Here is a 24,813-nt window from a genome sequence, read left to right on the forward strand (position 1 = left end):
GTGTGTGTGTGTGTGTGTGTGTGTTTTGTCTACTTGTTAATCAGGCTCTTTGTTGTGTCCGTCTGCGACTCAGCGTCTTCACCATTAGTGAGTACCAATCTATCCTTTTCATACAATATTGTCAGTATTTCCAAAATTTTTGTGTGTGTTTTCTCCTGTTGCCACTTTGTGAGTAGATTTTTTTATCTATACAATTATATTTTACTTTCAAATGTTTGTAATTTTTGTTAATATATTAGAGTTCACTTTTTGGAGTTTTGTGGCTTCTCCACATGCAATGTACTAACGTCTATTTGTTTGCTAACAATGTCTTGCTAAGCTCTAGAGGGTATCCCTGGAGACTTGTCTAATTATTTTTGTTTCCATGAGACATCCACATCATTATTTGCACCTTCTCCACTAAGGAAAATACTGTCCTCTTATTTTGCACATCTACTGTGACATCTCTTGGCCGAGCATATGGTTGGAAAACTCGGACTACTAGGAAAGTAGTCAGAGTGTTAGCTAGGATGTACATATTCATTGTTGTGTTGTTAACAACAGCCAATACCTATCCCCATACTGCATGATACTTCTCATGATGACGAATTGTGGAATCCCCTCAAAGCTTTTTAGAATTGCGCTGTTCACTCAGAGTTCATATATCCAATATGAGAAAAATGTACATTTTATAGACACCCTTGTGGAAGATATCATATGACAGGATGCAAAGACAGTTTTAGCAGTTCAAGAGATTTACATAGGAACTTCTTAACGAGCCTTTACTGCTCACAATTCTGTCAGTAACACTTCTTGTTGTACTTCCACATAATTTTGTTAAATAGAACTCTTTCATCCACCTGATCACATAAACTTAAGATTTTTGCAGTCAGGATCACTCTCCTTATGAGAAAATATAAAGCAGTGTAATAATATTTTTCAGTCTTGTACATATGGCAACTATCAAACTGTCAATGTGTGCACAGCTTCAGCCATAATAAGACAGGTAATAAAGGGCTACTATAAAGTGTCAAATCTTAGACATGTCTAGTTAAATGCAGTGCAACTGCAAGTAACAGACAAGGTGGGGAAACAAACAGGAACAGTGCTTTATTTTTCATGACCTCCTCTGGCCAACAGAAGAAGAAATGTTTACAACATGTGTGTTTGTGAGAGTGGATCATGGAAGGTATGAAGCTACGTCAGGATGATAAATAATGACCTATTGACACACTTTGATCATGTAATAGAATAGAAATCAACAACCACAGCTCATGTTGCTTGTGCCAGCAAGTATATCAGTGTCATCCACTATTGGGGCAAGCAATGCTTACCAATAATTTTGCACCTAGATTCAAGCTCTTTCAGCATTTTATACCACACTATGCTCCTGTGCCAATGATTCCATATTGTATTTTGTTTCACGTGATTTACTCATTCTGGATCACATTTCACATGAGATAAGTGTTTCCAACTTTGTTTCCTGTCTGTAATACTCAGTTTAGACCCTTCATATCATCTGTCTTGCTTAGCTGTGATGTTAGGAATACACTGTGTATTATAAATAGATGTCTTATCTACAAAACCCTGGTCTTTTTGTCATAAATATTACTCATTTCAGAAGTAAATGCATTACAGTCTTACAGTTTTTATTATTATAAAGGAATGCCACTCTATAACACCCTCTGAACCTCAGAAGTACGTACAATGTTAAGAGTGAGTCTTTGTTGATAATGGTCAGAGAGACCATAAAGAATCTGACAGATAGTGGTGTCAGTTATTTTTGTGTGGTCTTTATATATCTGGTCAGTTACCATTCTTGAATGTGAAGCTGTTGTAATAGACAAACTGACTCTAGGTGCAAGATATAAGTAGGCTCAAATTTCTGATTGCTCTTATTTTTATAAGTATGTACTAGCAGGGAATCTGCTTCAAATCTTGTGAAAGCTGCATGCTCCATACTTTGTTAAAACATAAGTATTGGTTTAAATTATCTTGTTGGAAATGTCAAACACAATTATATTGGTGCATTTCATGTAGTTTAAAGCTGTTCTCATTGCATTAATAACATGCAAACCATTGTTGTGAGTGACTTTGATTGAACTACCACAGATCTGTAGTCCTTCACTGCCATATGAGAACCTTTGAGCACTTGTTTTACTATTACTGTACTATACTTTGAACATAACTATCTACTATCACCCAACAAAATTTACTTTGTCTTTTATGCTATATTTTGACAATATTATGGTTGGCGTCAACCCACAGTTTATATAGTTAATTCCTGAACATTATTCTAGCCTTTAGTTTGAGAGTTTACGAATTCAGTTCTTCATTGCTAGGCACTACTTATGGAGAATTTGTAGGTGTAGATGATATCCTGCTTACACTAAGTTTTGTTTTGTGGGTGGTTTTTCTAAGGTTATCTTTAGGCCATGTATTCACAACTTTTCCTTTTATAGCATTTGCTTTTAATATACACTCCTGGAAATTGAAATAAGAACACCGTGAATTCATTGTCCCAGGAAGGGGAAACTTTATTGACACATTCCTGGGGTCAGATACATCACATGATCACACTGACAGAACCACAGGCACATAGACACAGGCAACAGAGCATGCACAATGTCGGCACTAGTACAGTGTATATCCACCTTTCGCAGCAATGCAGGCTGCTATTCTCCCATGGAGACGATCGTAGAGATGCTGGATGTAGTCCTGTGGAACGGCTTGCCATGCCATTTCCACCTGGCACCTCAGTTGGACCAGCGTTCGTGCTGGACGTGCAGACCGCGTGAGACGACGCTTCATCCAGTCCCAAACATGCTCAATGGGGGACAGATCCGGAGATCTTGCTGGCCAGGGTAGTTGACTTACACCTTCTAGAGCACGTTAGGTGGCACGGGATACATGCGGACGGGCATTGTCCTGTTGGAACAGCAAGTTCCCTTGCCGGTCTAGGAATGGTAAAACGATGGGTTCGATGACAGTTTGGATGTACCATGCACTATTCAGTGTCCCCTCGACGATCACCAGTGGTGTACGGCCAGTGTAGGAGATCGCTCCCCACACCATGATGCTGGGTGTTGGACTTGTGTGCCTCGGTCGTATGCAGTCCTGATTGTGGCGCTCACCTGCACGGCGCCAAACACGCATACGACCATCATTGGCACCAAGGCAGAAGCGACTCTCATCGCTGAAGACGACACGTCTCCATTCGTCCCTCCATTCACGCCTGTCGCGACACCACTGGAGGCGGGCTGCACGATGTTGGGGTGTGAGCGGAAGACGGCCTAACGGTGTACGGGACCATAGCCCAGCTTCATGGAGATGGTTGCGAATGGTCCTCGCCGATACCCCAGGAGCAACAGTGTCCCTAATTTGCTGGGAAGTGGCGGTGCGGTCCCCTACGGCACTGCGTAGGATCCTACGGTCTTGGCATGCATCCGTGCGTCGCTGCGGTCCGGTCCCAGGTCGACGGGCACGTGCACCTTCCGCCGACCACTGGCGACAACATCGATGTACTGTGGAGACCTCACGCCCCACGTGTTGAGCAATTCGGCGGTACGTCCACCCGGCCTCCCGCATGCCCACTATACGCCCTCGCTCAAAGTCCGTCAACTGCACATACGGTTCACGTCCACGCTGTCGCGGCATGCTACCAGTGTTAAAGACTGCGATGGAGCTCCGTATGCCACGGCAAACTGGCTGACACTGACGGCGGCGGTGCACAAATGCTGCGCAGCTAGCGCCATTCGACGGCCAACACCGCGGTTCCTGGTGTGTCCGCTGTGCCGTGCGTGTGATCATTGCTTGTACAGCCCTCTCGCAGTGTCCGGAGCAAGTATGGTGGGTCTGACACACCGGTGTCAATGTGTTCTTTTTTCCATTTCCAGGAGTGTATTTCGTGGCATTTACTGTATCATGTGCTCCTAATAAAGTCCCAACAAAATATACATTGGAGAAGCCTGTACACTCTTTACAAACACCACAAATTAACAAGCACTGTCAGTCCTGAAAGATTCAAAACTTTCTGGTAAAACCATACCAGGATTATTTGCAGAAGACCTCATAAGATAGTAGTGTATCTACTTTAGGACTAAGCTAGTACAAGGTTAGCTCTTAGTAACTGAAGCAAATCGCACACAACCCCGGAGGCTGGATTGAATATCACATTGTTTCCTTGGTATGGTTCTATTGGAGATGTTCTGTGCTTTTGTTCTTGGCTTATTATTAGTAGCACCACCAGATTAAAGTGGAGTCAAAGGCACAAAACAAGTGGGCTCTTTCATATCAAAGACTGCTGTCAGTGATGAAAGTCCTTTTGAATGCGATAAATAAAATTGTAATCCACCTGGGGCTAAGACTAGAAAATTGTTGTCTTGTATTTGGACAAATTTCCTGGCATTTAATCAATCCCCCCTTTAGTAGATATTCAAATCCACAACTCCCCTAAATACACTTCTTTTAATTGCAGTCATTAGTCCAGAGTGATTTTGGACTTTATTCTAAAACTTTGTAAATATACTATTTTATTACTTGGGCCTGTGTGTCGCATTCTATTAGCCGCTAGTTACAAACACCAGTTTCATTCTGAGAACTTTTTTTTAATGAAAGTGCCCATCAGCATAGACCTCAGTTCGTGGGTGATATGCTAAACCAGCAAGTGATTTATTCATACCGTTACATACAATTTTCAAATCATTTGATGTATGGTAGAGGATCCAGGTCAAGAGTTACAATGAAACATTTTTTATAAGAATAGTAGAGAAGTTTCTCATGATTCTATATGCAGTAATGTGTTACAGCCACACAATACTCAGGTTTCGCTACTTGAGGATCTCGAAAAAGTCTCTTTAAATGTCATCAGTAATCTCATGAAAACCATGCCATGTATGTTGAAAGCACCATTGGTCACCTATAGTGGGCATCCTCTTCATTAGCAGATGGTAATTTCAACTGCTTCGTCTGCTGCTGAGATATTCTGTTTTATGATGTGTTGATTCATTTTAATTGCAATGCACTGGTCTTTATCTGAATGTATGTTCTCTTGTCCATGATATCAGAAGGAATAACAGAGCTGTCTCTTCAAACAGAATGAGGTAGGTGGTCTGATCTAGGTCTTCTGGTAATTTTTTAAATGACTGTCATCAGATTTTCTTTTCAGGACCATTCTGCTGATGATAGAGTTTATTTTGTAGACAGTAATATTTTTCAAAACTTCATAAGTATTCCTATGTTTGCAATGCGTTAAATTTATTCAAATGCAAAGAAATTTTTTTTCACAGCCTTCAACATCTTTTGAAATTGTGTTTGAATGTTGATAGGTGCAGTATGATGAACTGCAATCCAGCACGTCTGTGTTAAGAGATGAAAATATGCTGTTGCGAGCACAGACAACCACTGGGACGGGAGAAGGTGCAGATTTGGCTAGACGACTGGCGGAAGCTTGTAGCACTGCAGAAAGGTGGAAGGCAGAAAGTGACCGCAAGGATTCAATTATTCAGACATTGGTGAGTTAATCAGTTAGTTGTGTCTCATATTTGTATTTTAAGCAATTTGACATGGATGTCAGCTATTGGTGAAGTGGTTGTCAGTTGTTAAGGTATATGTTGATTTACTTGAATCTTGCAACCTCCTACAAACAGTATACTTTCCAACTAGAGTTCTGGAAACTGTAGAACAAACATACAAGGGGCATTCCTAATTGATTTACACTTTTATCGTCACTCACTAAGGGCCTTGCTCTTGGCACAAACATGCTCCACTGATGTGGTATCTTCTGTAGGCCCTCCTCAAACCACTTTTTGGGAGCCAGTCACACCCACCACAGGACAGATGCTCACAGTTCTTGGATAACTGCGAAATGATGTCCATACAGAGGTTTCTTCGTAGCCCTGAATAGATGGTAATCAAAGGGGCTAAGTTAGGAGGATACAGTAGGTGTAGGAGTACCTGGAACCCCATGTCAGCAATGGCAGCCATAGTTTTCCAATTTGTATGGGAATAAGTGTTGTGAAACTTCCTGGCAGGTTAAAACTGAGTGCCCGACCGAGACTCGAACTCGGGACCTTTGCCTTTCGCGGGCAAGTGCTCTACCATCTGAGCTACCGAAGCATGACTCGCGCCCGGTCCTCACAGCTTTACTTCTGCCAGTATCTCGTCTCCCACCTTCCAAACTTTACATAAGCTCTCCTGCGGACCATGCAGAACTAGCACTCCTGAAAGAAAGGATACTGCGGAGACATGGCTTAGCCACAGCCTGGGGGATGTTTCCACAATGTTCGCATGAGAGCTTCTGTAAAGTTTGGAAGGTAGGAGACAAGGTACTGGTAGAAGTAAAGCTGTGGGGACGGGGCGTGAGTCGTGCTTTGGTAACTCAGTTGGTAGAGCACTTGCCCACGAAAGGCAAAGGTCCCGAGTTCGAGTCTCGGTCCGGCACACAGTTTTAATCTGCCAGGAAGTTTCACTTAAAAAGTGTATTTTTTGTGCAAACATACTGTACACTTTTTCAAATGGAACAATGACTATCAACTTTAACATTAAAAAACTAAGGGATTTGAATGTTGTGGTGTTTGTTGCTGGATTCTATCGCAAGTCATTTCTGAGATATTGTATTTGGTAAAGTTCCCACACCGACACATGTGCATCACCTATGGTAGCACACACTGAAGAAAAACACAATTGACCATGACAGGTTGGGTTCAAAATGACCACCGGCAGTGGCAATACACGCTTCCAGTTTGGAAAACTGTTGCTTACGTGTTAGCATTTCAGTGGAGATGTCCCAGCAGGCTGCAGTAATACATCATTGCATATCATTGGGTGTAGTTGGTATGTCCTTGTAGACAGCATCTTTCAGCTTTCTCAAAAAAAAAAAAACAAAAAAAACAAAAAAAACAAAAAAAAAAAAAAACAACAACAGGTATCAAATCTGAGGAGCAGGCCAGCCAAGGTACAGGTGCTCTCTGTCCAGTCCAACAAGTTGGAAAAAAATTTGTGAAGGCATGCTGTAGTACTGTAGTACCTCATACACTATGGGCTGTGGATAGCTACCACGTTGGTACCACAGATGAGCTTAGAGTTCACTATCCCACACAACAAGTTTGTACTCCATGGACACTAGCACTCCACCTGGTGAGTCCAACGTGGATTGTCAGTGTACTAGTAGTGCATGTTTTGGCAGTCCCTGGCAATGATTGGCAACTGTGGCTTCATCACTAAATGAGGTGCACGATACATCTGGAGTAACCTGTGTTAATGCCCATGTACAGAAGTTGACACAATTCTCATAATCATTTTCATGCAGCTCTTGATGGATAGAGATGTGATGCGGATGGGACTTATGTTGATAGAAAATACGTAGGCTGACTCCTGACTTCCTCATGCAATTGCTTGGGAGCTAAAGTGTGGATCAGCGGCAACAACAACAACAGCAGCAACAACATCGTTCCCCTGTTGTCACTTGTTTCCTTCTGTTACATTGTCCAAGTGCTACACTACCACTTTCACGTTACTAGTTGAAGATGCTGATAAACAATTGCCAAGATGGTTTATGTCTGTTGGGATATCTTGTCGCATACACTGTACAAGAACAAACTTTATTCTTCTTACACTGCTTGGACTACCACACACTAATTGACTTGCACGTTGAGTGGCACAAACAAGTTCTGGTATGGAAGGTTTTCGAAATACGATATCTCATAAATGACTCTCACTAGGATCGTGCAACAAACACTACAGACATTCTAATTTACCCTACTTTGTTTGTTAGTGTCCACAGGCATTTTTCCATTTAAACTAATGTGTATTTACACAAAAAATACACTTTTTAAGCATTATTACAATCTGTTTATTGGGTAAAAATATGAACTGACTACTAATCTGTTCTGTCAGAACTGCACTTCAATAGAACTTTCCGTTTCTCCAATATTTGTAGTGTAAGATTTAGATGATTCACAATTTTTTGCACATTAGAAATGCTAGGCACCATTTCATTGGTGTTTATTGCAGATATTCTAACATTTTTGACAGCAATTTAAAGCATGAAGTAGATGTACAAACTTCCCACTTCTTTTATACAAGGTGACTTACTTGAGATTCGCATCTGATCTTCTTTGATGGCTAGCTGGCAACTGGAAAACTCTCTGGCCTGGTCTCCATAGAATGATGCTAGATACAGGAATATTTAAGCCTAAGTCACTCGCTCCATCCAACGTCAGAAACAAATTTAATTACATTTATAAAAGAGTGGCTTAATAACCATGACTCTACTTCACATAAATCATAACACAGGTCTTGCCTTTAACAAGGCCGGATTAAGAGTTTTTAAGATTACTTTTTCAACTGTTCTTCGTTCACATAAGAACAGTCAATGACACAATAGGCACAGAGCTGCATAAAAACTCTATGGTTCTTCCTCTAAAACATCTATGGATTGCCCAACAAGTACTTGTTGGTGCTGTTCGGCCACCGCGTCTACTTTCTTCCCGCAACTGATTTTAAACCTGCACACACACAAACATGTGATATGCAGTAGGTAGGATTTTACCATCCCACAATCGTATCTAGAATATCATGTGTTCAAGATAGTAGAAGGCTGAGTGGTTATAGAATTTACACAGAAATTCCCGAATCACTACATATCCCCCTCCCCCTCAGATCGAACACACAATATTTTATACATAATCATTATGCAAGTAATATCATTCATAATAACATTTCATCTCTTAATATACATTTTTTTACATAGGTTTATATACGTATCTCTCCTTTCTATAACAACAATCTTTCTCTTATTGTTTCTCTATTCTTTTCTTATTTTACTTTAACATTGCGACATGAGCATTCACTCAAAGTTTTAGTCAGCTTTTGTAATATTTAGGAATCGTGAGGACTTTCTCTCTTTTCTTTATTTTCTTTTTCAATCAAAAACTTCAGGTGATTATTATGCATGAGTAATCTATTTTCCATTCTTATCTTTTTGTACTACATTTTACCTAGTATGTAATATTTTAATTATTTATAGGAATCTGGGTGGAATAAAAGTGTTCTTTTGACACTCACTTGTTTCTACAAAACATAATAATACTAGTCATTCATGGAATTTACACTTTCCAGAATTATACCTATAAAATTTGTGACTTTTGTTATGATACTGTCCCCTTCTCCTCAGATCAGTACCTGTACCTTGCTTCTGGGTTGACCCTGTGAGAGCACTTCCTCTTTTCATTCTGGTAGGTATGCCCCTTATAAAACATCCCTATTTCTTGAGCCACAGATCAGCCTATCTCCACGTAAGTATGCCTGCCCTGCTGGGTACGCCCCCCTTATCCTTTCTGAGTGGGCCTCACGGTTCATTACCCTAGTACACATTTCTATGTATAACATAATTAAGTATTTTCTGGGAAGTATTTAAATCTATCTTAGGCTTCACATTTATTCTTTAATACATCATTTACTCCCTAGAGTCTTCCTTTACTTATCAACCTCTGTACTTTCAATAGATACTATGTCAACACATATTATTCATGTCCCACTATCCTTCAAATTCATTAGAGTATTTATTATACTTGACATTTCGTATTGATCAGCATGATCAACGTTCTCTCCTGCTTTCGTTTTCTCTCTCTGCTCATGCCTCTTTCTTAGTTTATAAACACCTTTTCTTATGCATATTCAATGTAGAACCGTCATTGCTTCTTGTATTTGTGTGCATATTTCTAGATGTACCCACATTTTCCCCTACAACACTTGGTGGTTCTCACATCGTGACAGGCTTTCTAGTGTGTAATTGTATGTTTGTGTCTTATCTACAATACCTACCCCTTTCAAAATTTATACAAACCCTCTCATCTATATCACATCTTATAAAGGGTATAAAATACCTTATGCAAAGTAGATAATCTGTACACTGTGGTATCACAGTTGTTTAACTAGTCACATCATATTATATTATCCATAAATATAATAATCTATTCAGTTCATTTCGTCTAGATATCACTTTATTTCTGTCATTCTTTCAAGTTGTTTTACATTTTATGGTCACATCCGCTTTTTTAAGCAATAAGATTATAGGATAGTTTTAGATTTTAAAGGAATTCAGTGCAAGAAAACTGTTTTGGAAGAAAAACCGAGAACAACTTGAGATCCGATGGTCGTCACTCCGCCTGTTAACTCAGAATGTTAACATCCCTGGGGGATAGATGACTCCGTGTGGGTCCCATGGATCCGATATTAACTTTTCTTGTGCACTGACAGACCAGTCTTTCTCTTTAAATTTCTTTTGAAAGTCTTCCCAAGATGAAAAATTCTCAATATTTACTGTACCCCATTTTGAGGCTTCCCCTAGAAGGTACACCACAACAAATTCGATCTTCTTAGAATCTTCCCAATATTTTGGTAATCCTTGGTTAAATCTACTTAAGAAATGGGTCGAATATATCTAAAAACAAAGATGATGAGACTTACCAAACAAAAGCGCTGGCAGCTCGATAGACACACAAACATACACACAAAATTCAAGCTTTCGCAACAAACAGTTACTTCATCAGGAAGGAGGGAAGGAGAGGGAAAGACGAAAGGATGTGGGTTTTAAGGGAGAGGGCAAGGAGTCATTCCAATTCTGGGAGCGGAAAGACTTACCTTAGGGGGAAAAAAGGACAGGTATACACTCGCGCACACACACGCATATCCATCCGCACATACACAGACACAAGCAGACAAGCAGAAATGGGTCGGATGTACATCTCTGTCCAGCTTAAATTTAGGGAATTGTCTAGATAACCCTGAATTAGCTCCCCATTGTAAATTAGTCACAGCTTCGCTAGTTAATACCACATTAGGTGAAGTTACCCATTTTTCTACTTTGTCTGGAATAAGCTTAAATTCTCTCTATAGGTCTTCTATACCCGTCCTGGTATCATTGAGTTCGGAAGAAGGAATAGGTGACACATTCCCAGATGTTATTCTCTCGTTAACTTTTTGATCTATAATTTCTTCAAATTGTTCCTCGAAACTACTTACATTTATGATATCAGAGTTTGTTATTTTCTCTTTGAAATTTCTTTCTACATTATCTGCTCATGTACTGACACCTGTAATCTGCGATTGAATATCGGTGTTAATTCATTATTCTTATCTACACTCTTTCAAAGTATTCAATCCCTGCTTTACAGCATTAAACTGAATTTAGCACACATTTTCAGAAGATCCTAACTTTGCATTAATTTCGGATTCAACATTATTACACCTGTCCTCAGTGTTAAATTCTAACCTTTTTGATAAATCTTGGAAATTGTCATTCCATTTCTGACTAAGGTCAGTAAACATTTGATTTACATGAATGGTCAAGGAATTAGTCACTTCATTCTTTAAATCTATTTTTAAATTCTCTACTCTACTATCTAAGGCATCAAATTCAGTCTTAAGAGCGCCCATGTCTTTGCATAGATTACTAAATTCTTTGCTTTGCAAGTCAAGTTTGGCATTCAGAAAACCTATATTTGTCGCTTGACTATTTAGAGTGTCCCTCTGGGCATTCAGAACTTCACTCTGGGTATTTAGTTACGAATCTAATGAGTTTAACTTTAAAGACTCTGAGCATTTAATTGAGAATTTACCAAACTTAGAGTCGCACTCTGAGCTTTGATTAAATTTAACAACTCAGCCCAGTCAAGTGTTTCTGTGCTAACTATAATGTCCATGCTTTTATATGCTTTAGCCATAGTAAGCATTTAAAACTAACTTTAAGTGCTATAATTACACAATAAAAGTTCACTCAACAGTGTGTACCACTTTGTACTAAAGTAATGACGTTTTGTTTCATGCTCACCCAGCATAGAAGTCTCATTGCGTAGGTGAACGGATGTAGAGGCAGGTCAGCTTCGGTGAACAGCAGCTGGTGCTGGCGGGGAGATGTAGGTTGGTTTCTGCGTTGTAGGTTGGTTTCTGCGTCTGCGTCCTCGTGATGTGTGTGAGAGCTGTATACTCACCACACTGGATCTTCTTGGTTGAAATGTTCTACGCGTATTTCTTCTTAGACAAATGCGTCGTAATCTTCTTGGCTGTTTTATAGTTGTGAATTTTCCATGTCTTCACCATTTTTCATTCAAATTTTGCTTTGTTGGATACTTGAACTTATTCCAATGTCTCGAAGTAAATCCCTTGTTGTGTTATGTTTGGTTGCTAGGGCAACACGTAACAACTTCTTCTCTAGTTTTTTACTTAAAATTCCCATTTTCTCGGGTCATTTCATACAGGTTGCCAGATTCTAACATGTTGTGACGACTTTTTTAATAGATCTTCTCTCCTAATTTCGCTCTTTTAGCAACACCGTTGGTATATTTAACTTTCTAGCAGAATGAAATGCTTACTTTCCACATACATATATGACTTCCATTAAGTCACTCGCTCGTCCATCATCAGAAATAAATTTAATTACATTTATAAAAAGGCTGGCTTAATAACCATGACTCTATTTCACATGAATCATAAAACGGATCTTGCCTGTAACAAGGCTGGATTAAGAGTTTTTAAAATTACTTTTCCAACTGTTCTTCTTTCACATAACAATAGTCAATGACACAATAGACACAGAGCTGTATAAAAACTGCATGGTTCTTCCTCTAAAACATCTATGGACTGCCCGACAAGTATTTGTCAGTGCTGTTTGACCGCTGCATCTACTTTCTTCCCGCGACTGATTTTAAACCTGCACAAACAAACATGTGACGCGCAGTAGGTAGGATTTTACCATCCCACACTTGTATCTAGAATATCATGTGTTTGAGATGGTAGAAGGCTGAGTGGTTCTAGAATTTACACAGAAATTCTTGAATCACTATGATATGTCATAGTGATATACTGCAAGAACATAAGGAGCCATCTTGTCTGTTGACAGTAGCAGATGAAGCTATCAAGCTGACAGCAATGGGCATATTCCTGTCAGCTGGGTAGCCTCATCTGGTACTGTCAAACGACCAGATGGCTCCATATGTTATCTTATCATATTACTATGACATATGTTACACTTTGCACCATTTCATTCTGCTGTTTAGCTAAAATGCATATATTGCAACCACAAGTTTTGAGTTTGGAATTTTAAACATGTTTGTGACAAAGAATCTTGCTTCAGTAGTCATAGATATTGCTTTCTATTAGGTGATACGAAGATTACCATTTAACTGGCCAAAACTAGTAATTGATGTGTCCTTCTTTGTGATCACACCAAATAAAAAGTTTTCCTCAAAAATTAATAATCACTTTTTGTCAATAGTTCGCAAGTTAAAATTTTATTGGCACGGGTGAATAAGCAGAACACTTGAAAGGCTGTGTTCTAAGACAACTTCACCTCATGCAGCCACAGGAAATAAACAAAAATTAAACTGAATCAGTTATCACATCATTAAAAGGTAAAAACTTCCATGGGTATAATGAAATTTCAAGTAGAGTTATGATGATCAGTGCACCCTATATTAATTCTCTACAATGTGTCTTCCATGCGTGCTCAGTTTCCTGACAGATTGAAATAATAGGTAGTGAAATCACGCTATAACAATGGTGAAAGAAACAATGTAGACAATTATTGGCCAATTTCTTTGCTAGAAGTGTTTGCAGAATTTTCGAGAAAACAGTGTATAGGAGAGTAGTGGCACATATCAGTACACATAATTTGCTGTCAGACTCACAGCTTGACAAAACACAATGCATACAATTTCTGATGCAGAACTTCAGTAAAAGCAAAATTTTACTATCACAAGGTAGTCAGAAAGACAGTGAAGTCAAGTATTTTAAATTCTTAGGACCAGAGAGTAGATGGAAGGTTTTCTTGGAAATGTCAGGATCGTTTGGAGAAGTTGAGTGCTGCTGTCTTCACTGTGTCTGACACTGAAACATGAAGACACGTTTACCTTGCTTACTTTCATCTTGTATGGTATTATATTTTGGGACAACTCTCTGAACTCACCAAGAATGTTCTTAGGCCAGAAAAGGGCCGTCAGATTGTTCTGTGGTGTCAATTCATGTAGACAGTTGTTCGGGTCTCTTGGCACTAACTCTGCCATCCTTGTACTATATTCAATTGTGGGATTTCTTGTCGGCAGTATTGACATTGACTCATTCAGAAGAAATGCAATTCATTAAGTGGGCAGTAGATGGAAAAAAAATATATATTTCTGGATAACACTTCCTTAAGTGTTGTACAGAAAGGTGTGCACAATTCAGCAGTTTTCAGTTTCAGTAGGCTGCCAGCTGAAGTGGAAAAAACTTGAGTGATAAGCCCCAAGTACTCAGATCCAAGAGTTTTGCTTGTATTAAACTCCTATACTGCAGAAGATAGTTGATAACTTTTCTCTGTAACGTGTTATTTATTCATATGCTCTGTTTTTGTATTAATCCTTTTTTAATAAATTTTATAATCGGCATTGTATATTATGTACCTATGAGTACCTATGTCTCACTAAGCACCATGGAGCTTGATATATACGCTGGTCTCAAAAATTAAAGCAACAAACAGGAATTTTGCAAGGTTGCTTGTCTTTTGCCACAAAACAGTATGAACAGGTGATGGTAATGTAGAAACAATGTGAAGAATACAGTATGTAAAAAATTTCAACATGCATAATGCTAGGCAAAAAAAACTTCATTTTTTCCAACTTTTAATGGATTTACGCACACATCCCAGCAACTGGTTAACGTGCTCAGTGTGGAGTGCGGCCAACTTTGGCAGCAACACAGGCCTTACAACAACGGGGTATGCCGTGAGTGATGTCATCAGTCTTGTGCGAGGCAATAATGCCCATTCTTCCTGCAGAGCTGCTTGCAAGTCTTTGAGAGTGATTGGTGGATGCAAACTTCATGCAAGCAGATATGCCCTATGGGATTCAAATCAGGAGAGCAAGCTGGCCACACCATATGTGCAATATCTTCTGTTTCCCAGAAAACATCAACCACTCTTGCTCTATGAGGTCGAGTATTGTCGTCCATCAATACAAAGTCTGTGCCAACAGCACCTCATAACAACGGCACGTGAGGTCCCAAGGTCTCGTCATGATACATGACAGCAATTAACATGTACTGTTTCCTGAAGAGGTGTCAGAGTGGCCAACATAATCCCTGCTGACACCATTAGGGATCCTCCAAGACATCAATCTATCTCAACAGTGTTTGGGTGCCGGAATTGTGTTCCATGTTCCCCCCTGGATGCGAATCTGTTGAGTATCACTTGCCAGACCAAATTGGGACTCGGGTGATAAGAATATTGGCCCCTTGTTTGACTGTCAAGGTGGCAAGTTAATAACGCCACTGTAGACGTTCCTTTCTGTGAAGAAGTCTGTGCTGAAGCCTTCTGTAGACTGTTTGCCCCGATACAACACATCCAGTGGATGCTGTGAGGTCAAATGCCAGTTGCCATGCAGTACTAAGGCAATACCGTCATGCCCTTACAACCAAATAATGGTCCCCTCTTTCTGACGTCATACATGGTCAGTCGTGCCCTGGTCTTCGGGATACAGTTTTGACCTCTATAAATTGTCACCATGTCTGAGAAACAACAGAAGATTCACATTAAGCCATTGTGCCAAATCAGTTTGGGGCTGGTCTGCTTCCATTCTTCCTACGGCCCTCCACCACAGAATGTCAGGTAGGTGTCTTCTCGGTGCCATATTGCATTGTCTGTGTCTGTACACAGCGATTGTGGGCGCAGGACTATTCGGCAACACTACCTCGTTTGATGTGTGCCCTGACATCGTCATTGGCGTGGTTGTCTGTTGACCGGAAGGCCATGTTTCATGTAGAACACTATTGTACAGACATCTGTTGACAGTTTGTATGATATCATGAATTAGACACCGGACAGGAAAGTAGTGGTTTGTTGCTTTAATTTCGGACACCAAGGTAAATCAATTGACTGTGTTAAAGGCAGATGTAGCTGTGTAAGTCACGCTCCTTTCAAAAGTGGCATTTGTGTTCTACTGTCACAGCAGACTTCTTTTTTCATAAAAATTTTGTAAAAAAATACACTCCTGGAAATGGAAAAAAGAACACATTGACACCGGTGTGTCAGACCCACCATACTTGCTCCGGACACTGCGAGAGGGCTGTACAAGCAATGATCACACGCACGGCACAGCGGACACACCAGGAACCGCGGTGTTGGCCGTCGAATGGCGCTAGCTGCGCAGCATTTGTGCACCGCCGCCGTCAGTGTCAGCCAGTTTGCCGTGGCATACGGAGCTCCATCGCAGTCTTTAACACTGGTAGCATGCCGTGACAGCGTGGACGTGAACCGTATGTGCAGTTGACGGACTTTGAGCGAGGGCGTATAGTGGGCATGCGGGAGGCCGGGTGGACGTACCGCCGAATTGCTCAACACGTGGGGCGTGAGGTCTCCACAGTACATCGATGTTGTCGCCAGTGGTCGGCGGAAGGTGCACGTGCCCGTCGACCTGGGACCGGACCGCAGCGACGCACGGATGCATGCCAAGACCGTAGGATCCTACGCAGTGCCGTAGGGGACCGCACCGCCACTTCCCAGCAAATTAGGGACACTGTTGCTCCTGGGGTATCGGCGAGGACCATTCGCAACCGTCTCCATGAAGCTGGGCTACGGTCCCGCACACCGTTAGGCCATCTTCCGCTCACGCCCCAACATCGTGCAGCCCGCCTCCAGTGGTGTCGCGACAGGCGTGAATGGAGGGACGAATGGAGACGTGTCGTCTTCAGCGATGAGAGTCGCTTCTGCCTTGGTGCCAATGATGGTCGTATGTGTGTTTGGCGCCGTGCAGGTGAGCGCCACAATCAGGACTGCATACGACCGAGGCACACAGGGCCAACACCCAGCATCATGGTGTGGGGATCGATCTCCTACACTGGCCGTACACCACTGGTGATCGTCGAGGGGACACTGAATAGTGCACGGTACATCCAAACCGTCATCGAACCCATCGTTCTACCATTCCTAGACCGGCAAGGGAACTTGCTGTTCCAACAGGACAATGCACGTCCGCATGTATCCCGTGCCACCCAACGTGCTCTAGAAGGTGTAAGTCAACTACCCTGTCCAGCAAGATCTCCGGATCTGTCCCCCATTGAGCATGTTTGGGACTGGATGAAGCGTCGTCTCACGCGGTCTGCACGTCCAGCACGAACGCTGGTCCAACTGAGGCGCCAGGTGGAAATGGCATGGCAAGCCGTTCCACAGGACTACATCCAGCATCTCTACGATCGTCTCCATGGGAGAATAGCAGCCTGCATTGCTGCGAAAGGTGGATATACACTGTACTAGTGCCGACATTGTGCATGCTCTGTTGCCTGTGTCTATGTGCCTGTGGTTCTGTCAGTGTGATCATGTGATGTATCTGACCCCAGGAATGTGTCAATAAAGTTTCCCCTTCCTGGGACAATGAATTCACGGTGTTCTTATTTCAATTTCCAGGAGTGTATGTTTGTTGTTAGTGGTAAGGTTAGATTGTGGTTGTGGTCACAGATTGATAAATAACTGTGTGGATAAAATATGAATTATTTCAGTCATTAGTTTTAAGCTTTTTGAGCTGTTAATGACATTTTAAAAACCAACGAGAAAGAAAAGAATCTAAAGTTAATAGACACATCAAAAGGAGGATAAGTGGCTCATACGTAAGAAAAAGTTAAAAGGTCTAGAAGTAATGGTCACTTTCCTTACGGTCTTTGCCCTCGGTACATAATTTTGTTGATTTCTGAAGGCAGCTTTCGCTATTTGGGTCAATTTGAATGTCAATAGCTTAAATAAAATCCTGACTGTCAGTTGAGTTGGCTCTTTACATCTCTCATACAGCCTGTAATTTAGATCAGCATCTTTAGCCATTTGACATTCATTGCTCGAAAAACACCTCCTCTAAACCCTTCTGTGCAATACATCTCCAGTTATTTATATCCATGTAGCTCTTTCATGATTTCTGTCTTCTAAACACATTTAGGTTGTCATCTCTGTCTTTCATCTCTCTTGAAACCCAGCAAACACTGCATTGGTCCATTTACCACAGACTCCATGCCTAATTGCTATAAGTCTAAACTGTTAAAAAACAGACTGATTATTTTTACTCTTCTGTTTATGTCTCTTGCAGTCAGTCTTCAGCTGCACTAAATACAAAAAATCTTTAACTGGTTCTGAGTACTTTGTTGTTATTTTGTTCAGCTTTCTTTTCAATGTGTTGCTTATTTATTATTTTAATTGATTTTTCAGAACTGTTGTTAAACTTGCTTTATTCAGTTTCTCCATTAATTGTTGAAATTAGTCAGCACTAGAGGTAAACAAAGTGGTTTATTTGTGTTCCTTTAATATACAGGGGGAGAAAAATATTGTCATGAAATTTTAACCCTGGATAGCTGATGCCAGTAGGAACCAAAATTACTAATGTTGTGTAGGTTGACAACACACAATTTTTAAACTACGAAAACTTGGCGCCATGCGCTCCAATTGGGTGCGGGATTGCCCTTTTACCAGATGTCTGGACAACACATTACCATGAATGCTTTGCCTGCCAGAGATTGCGATGTATCCAAGGTGGCCCGCATGCTCAGTGGTAGCGTGCCAGCCTTCCGCTCGGGGGCCTGGGGGCGAATCTGCCGAGGTCCCGACACACCCATTGTAGTTTCATGATAAGACGTAACAGGAGCAAACCCATCAACAGAAGTTGGTTCATGTACAGAAAGTCTTTTACAAACTGTGTCGGCCCTCAAAAGGGCCTTTTTTATAGCTAGAACATAGTTTAAAGCTTGTGCTCAAACTGGCAACCCTCTGACAAGACACAAGCTTGGTTATGTCGAATGGCATTTTGCCGAACTCTTTCAAGGATTCCTGGTATTGCCCTGATGTGACTGGCAGCATGTTGAATGTGATCCATTAATTCCTGTTCGTTTCTAGGTGGTTCACGTGCAGGTGGGTGAACTAGAACCTGGAAGAACCCCCACAGGAAAACGTCCGACAGCATGAGGTCTGGTGATCAGGGGGGCCACATCCTATGAGCACCTCTACCAATTACCCAGCCATCGAAGAGTTTATTTAAATATCCGCGCACAGCACGGCTGTTACCCGCAGATGTCCCGTTATGCTGCAACCACAAGTGTAGCCGTATGTCAGGGGAACATCTTCCAGCAGGCTGGGTAGAGTTTCTTACAAAAAGTGAAGGTAATTTGCCCCGGTAAGTTGGAGGTAGATGGACTGGCCCCATCAGATGGTCACCAACAATGCCTGCCCAGATGTTGATCATTCCTGGAGTCCGTGGACATACATGATGTGAAGATTTCCCCATTGCCCAGTAATGTATGTTTCGAGTGTTGTAAAGGCCATACCGATGGAAGGTGCACTCGTCAGTAAACAACTCAATGGCAGGGAAGTCTGGATCTCGTGCAGCCTGTCACAGAAACCACTGTCAAAACGTTAGCCTGTGTTCATAGCCTGCCGTAGGATGTAGGGCTTGCACAGGGTGGAAACTAAATAGATGCTGGCCATCATCCCTCAAAACCTCCCAGACTAACCAATGAATGACCCCCATGTTGTGTCCAACTGCTCGAGTACTTGTTGTAGGTGCTTCCTCGAAGCACTCGAAAACAGTCTCTTCAAATGCGTCACCACATCATTTTGAGGTCTTCCAGCATCACCATGATATCCCACTAATGAGCCTGTTTCCCCAAGTCACCGGTGAATTGCTGTAAACTTTTGCGGGTGTGGTTGGAGTCTTGCTGGGTACCATACCTCATACAACTGTTGAGCTTCATGAGCGTTACTGTCGGCTAGGTCATAAACAAAAACCATTTCTCATTGGTCTTCAAACGAATACCGTGCCACCATGCTTACTGTATGACTAAATTGCAGGTGGTGTGTGTGTGTGTGTGTGTGTGTGTGTGTGTGTGTGTGTGTGTGTGTGTGTGTGTGCGCGCGCGCGCTCCGAAGCAAGCTTACTTGTAAATGCCTCTGACATTCTGACATGAGGTGGGGACAAACAGCAAGGCCTATTCGACACGTGGGCGTATCACGTTGGGGCAGTGACGGGGTAAGGGACATTTGTATGTGTGAACCGACAACCATAGTGCTGCCCATCAACTGACAAACGGCAACAGGGCAATCCCATGGCCAATCAGAGCACATGGCACCAAGTTTCCACAGTTTCCTACTGGCATCAGCTATCCAGGGTTAAAATTTTGTGACAAAATTTTTCTCCACCCTGTATATTCCTTCTCCATTTCCCCGGTTTAGGGATCTTCCTCTAGGGATGGTGAGAATAGATTTGGTGCTACAGAACCTCTCCTTTCAATAGTGAAGAAGTCTTATTGAAGCTGTGGAACTGATGTATAAATTCTGCAGTGTCCAGACGTAATGCCTTGTTTCTCAAGGGTTGCTGGAACAAATAGATTTTGTAGAAATCTAATCAGAACCTTTCCTCAAAATCTATGAACCATAGACAGAGTGGTAATTCCTGCTGATTGCTGAAAGCTGTCCTCAACCTGAAGGCTAGTATGAATGTCACGGTGATTCATTTTGCACAGTCCTTTTGATGGTGGTGTGCCCTTGCCTTTTGGGTGACATACTCGGCTCTGATTTCGAGTGGCTAACAGAAGTGTTAAAGGCTGCCAGTGTTGCTTGCGAGATGAAAGCAGAGTTCACCATTTCCAGCATTGTCGACAAGACCGATTGTGGACCTCTGATACAGAGCTGAGTGGAGAGTCTGAATCAGAGGCTCAGATCGCTCAGAGACTATGTAGGCTGCAGATTCCTCGACTTGTGCCGTAGGGTGCTTGAGTTTCTGGTTCTGCTGAATAGGTCAGAAGTTCACTACATGCAGGAGACAGCTACACAGGTAGCAGGGGGCATGTAGCATCAACTGGACTGATTCTTAGGTTAGAGGGTCTCAGGAAAACTCAAAAAGGGCTTAAGTCTCAAAGGGTGCAGGTGAAACACAGGAAGAACATAAATACAGGAACGATTCGTATAATAGTTGTAAATTGTCACAGCTATGTTGGGAAAGTACCAGAGCTCCAAGTGCTAATAGAAGCACTGATGCTCAAATCGTTATAGGCACTAAAAGCTGAATAAAGTTGGAGATAAGTTCAGCCAAAATTTTTGTGGAGAACATAACAGTGTTCCGAAATGATAGGCTAAACACAGTTGGCGAAGTTTGTTGCCATTAGAAGTAGTTTATCTTCTCACGAAGTTGAAGTAGTAGTCCCTGTGAGTTAGTATGGGCGGAGGTCATTCTTGGCAACTGGAATAAAATAGTAATTGAATCCTTTTACTGAGATCTCATCTCGGATGATATAATTGCTGAAAGGTTCAAAGATATCTTGAGTTTAATTCCAAACAGGTATCTAACTCGTACAATTATAGTTTGTGGTGACTTTAATTTAGCTTCATTGTGTTGATGAAAATACAGTGTGTTTTCACAACTGTTTTCTATTTGCATGGGCTCCTGAAATAGCTGCTCGAAACAATTTTTACAAAATGCATTTAGCACTATTTTGGATGATGTTTTATGCTTACCTCCAGACGGCCTAACGGTGTGCGGGACCGTAGCCCAGCTTCATGGAGACGGTTGCGAATGGAGGTAAGCATAAAACATCATCCAAAATAGTGCTAAATGCATTTTGTAAAAATTGTTTCGAGCAGCTATTTCAGGAGCCCATGCAAATAGAAAACAGTTGTGAAAACACACTTCACCTCTAAGCAACAAATTATCCTGAGCACCAAAATAGATACTGGGATTAGTGAACATAGAGTTGTTGTAGTGAGATTGAATATTGTAACCCTCAAATCCTCCAAAAATAAAGGAAAGATATACCTACTAAAAGCAGATAAAAATACACTTTATGCCTCCCTGAGAGACAATCTCCACTCCTTCGAAATTAACGATGTAAATGTAGACCAGATGTGGCTTCAATTTAAAGAAATAGTATCGACAGCAATTGAGAGATTTATACCAAATAAATTAACAAATGGATCTGATCCTCCTTAATACAAAAAACAGGGCAGAACACTGTTGCAGAAACAGCAAAAAAGCATGCCAAATTTAAATGAACACACATCTCAAAGATTGGCGATCTTTTACAGAAGCTCAAAATTTAGTGCAGATCTCAATGTGAGTTGCTTATAATAGTTTCCACTATGAAACATTGTCTTGAAACCTGGCAGAAAATCCAAAGAGATTCTGGTTGTACGTAAAGTATTTTAGCGGCAAGATGCAATCAATGCCATCTTTAAGCTATAGTGATGAAAATGCTATTGATGACAGTGCTGCCAAAGTAGAGTTACGAAACCAAAAATGATGAAGTAAATATTCCAGAATTTGAATCAAGAACAGCTACCAGCGTGAACAGCTTAGAAGTAGATATCCTCAGAGTAGTGAAGCAACTTAAATCACTTAATAAAAACAAGTCTTCTGGCCCATACTGTATACAAATGAGGTTCCTTTCTGAGTAAGCTGATGCAGTAGCTCCATACTTTACTATCATATACAACCTCTTGCTCAACAAAAGATCTGTACCCAAAGACTGGAAATTTCCACAACTCGCATCACTATCCAAGAAAGGTAGTAGAGTAATCCACTAAATTAGAGGACCATATCATTAATGTCGATATGCAGCAGGATTTTGGAACATATATTGTGTTTCAAACATTAAGAATTACCTCAAAGAGAATGGCCTATTGACACTCGGTCAATATGGATTTAGAAAACATCGTTCTTATGAAACCCAACTAGCTCTTTACTCACGTAAAGTTTTGAATATTATTGACACGGGATTTCAAATTGATTCCATATTTCTAGATTTTCAAAAGGCTTTGGACACTGTAACACACAAGCAACTTGTAGTGAACTTTCGTGCTTATGGAATATTGTCTCGCTTAAGTGACTGGATTTGTGATTTCCTGTCGGAGAGGTCACAGTTCGTAGTAGTTGATGGAAAGTCATCGAGTAAAACAAAAATGATTTCTGACATGCCCCAAGGAAGTATTGTAGGTCATCTGCTGTCCTTATCTATATAAACAGTATCTATATAAACAGTATCTATATAAACGATTTAGGAGACAATCTGAGCAGCCATCTTAAGTTGTTTGCAGATGATGCTGTCATTTGTCGTCTTGTAAAGTCATCGGAAGATCAAAACAAATTGCAAAATGATTTAGAGAAGATACCTGTATCGTGCAAAAATTGACAATTAACCCCAAATACTGAAAGATGTGAGATCACCCACATGAGTGTTAAAAGGAGTCTGCTAAACTTTGGTTACACAATAAATCAGTCTTTAAATTGGAAAGAACATAGAAAATGTTGTGGGGAAGGGAAACCAAGGACAATGTTTTATTGGCATTATACTTGGAAAATGTAACAGATCTATTAAAGAGAGAGCCTACACCATGCTTGTCCATTCTCCTATTTAGAGTACTGCTATGGACTTCTTGCCAGATAGAATTAATGGAGTATATCAAGAAAGTTCAAAGGAGGACAGCATATTTTGTATTACCATGAAATGGGGAGAGAGTGTCAATGACATGATACTGGATTTGGGGTGTACATTTTTTGTTGCAGTAGAATCTTCTCAAGAAATTTCAATACCAACTTTCTCCTCCGAATACGAAAATATTTTGTTGATGCCAACCAGCATAGGGAGAAACAACCATCATAATAAAATAAGGGAAATCAGAGCTTGCGTGGAACGATATAGATGTTCGTTTTTTCCACATGCTGTTCAAGCTTGGAATAATGGAGTGTTATTGTGATGGTGGTTTGATGAACCCTCTGCCAGGCACTTAAGTGTGATTTGCAGAGTATCCATGTAGATGTAGATGTGGATGTGGACGTAGATGTAAAGATATATTTTAATGTGGATCTCGAATCATGTTGCACCTTGGTATTTTTCACATTTACAAATCACTGCCGGAAGTGGAAAAAAGTGATAAGTGAGAAAATGAAAATCCAAGACTGAATGGGGAGTTAAGCTGCCAAGCCACACACTGTTACTCACTGCTATGTCTTATAATTCCATTTGTGACTTGGAACTTTGTCTACCTTTAGTGTCAAATTTTTCATTTTCATGATTAAAATCCAATCTTATGCATATGTCATGGACAATAATTTTACTGAATACTTCATGCAATACAAGGAGGACGCTGATCTGTAGACTTTTATGTAATGTACATGTTGTACCATTGTATTTAGGCTGGTATTACACTATCAAATTTCTTTGTCCAAATTATTTGTCCAGTATCTTTGTCAAATGTCGTCAAATAATTGATCAAAACTAGGGCCTCGTTGTAGATTTGATCAAAGAAGTCGCTTGTCTTCTGTTCACTGCAGTGTGACATGTTACCACATGGAGCACTAGCATCGCTGCAACGTTCTGTCATCTGTAGTGTTTTTATAAACATTGCCAGTAAATACAATTGGTGTGTACCAACAACGACAAAATTAATAGAGGTGTGTGAAGCTGCTGATGCGCTTTACAACGTGAGGCACCCTAAATACAAACACTCTCCTGTAGCAAGGAATCGGAGTGTTACAGTGAGCCTGTCTTCTGCAGATATAGCACTTCTGAAGTGAGTATTGTGTTTTGTGATATGAGGATACACTTCACTGAGCACATACAAAATGTATGCTCATCCGTGATGTACAACTTGACGTCCTCCACTATAAGCTCACGAAACAAGTTTTGTTGAATGCTTTTATCGTGTCATGTAAAACCCACGGCTTCACCCAGATACGTTTCCTTTTTTTCTCTTGCTTCTCTTCCGCATGTGTTCATAGTGCAATTGTGGTACATGCAACTGCTGTGGTTAATAACAAAATTTAGTCAGCCATCTTGAAC

General features: G+C 40.9%; 1 protein-coding gene across 2 annotated transcripts in view; it reads left to right on the forward strand.

Moving 5' to 3' along the window:
- The window catches only part of LOC126237101 (general vesicular transport factor p115), a 232,124-nt gene that overhangs the window by 164,866 nt on the left and 42,445 nt on the right, over positions 1-24,813 (forward strand). For both annotated transcript variants that reach the window (XM_049946909.1, XM_049946910.1), the window contains exon 14: positions 5,307-5,492. In XM_049946909.1, coding sequence (XP_049802866.1) covers positions 5,307-5,492 — 186 coding nt within the window. The remainder of the gene's footprint in view (positions 1-5,306; positions 5,493-24,813) is intronic.

The sequence above is a fragment of the Schistocerca nitens genome, chromosome 2 (genome assembly GCF_023898315.1).
Source record: "Schistocerca nitens isolate TAMUIC-IGC-003100 chromosome 2, iqSchNite1.1, whole genome shotgun sequence".
Classification (NCBI taxonomy): domain Eukaryota; kingdom Metazoa; phylum Arthropoda; class Insecta; order Orthoptera; family Acrididae; genus Schistocerca; species Schistocerca nitens.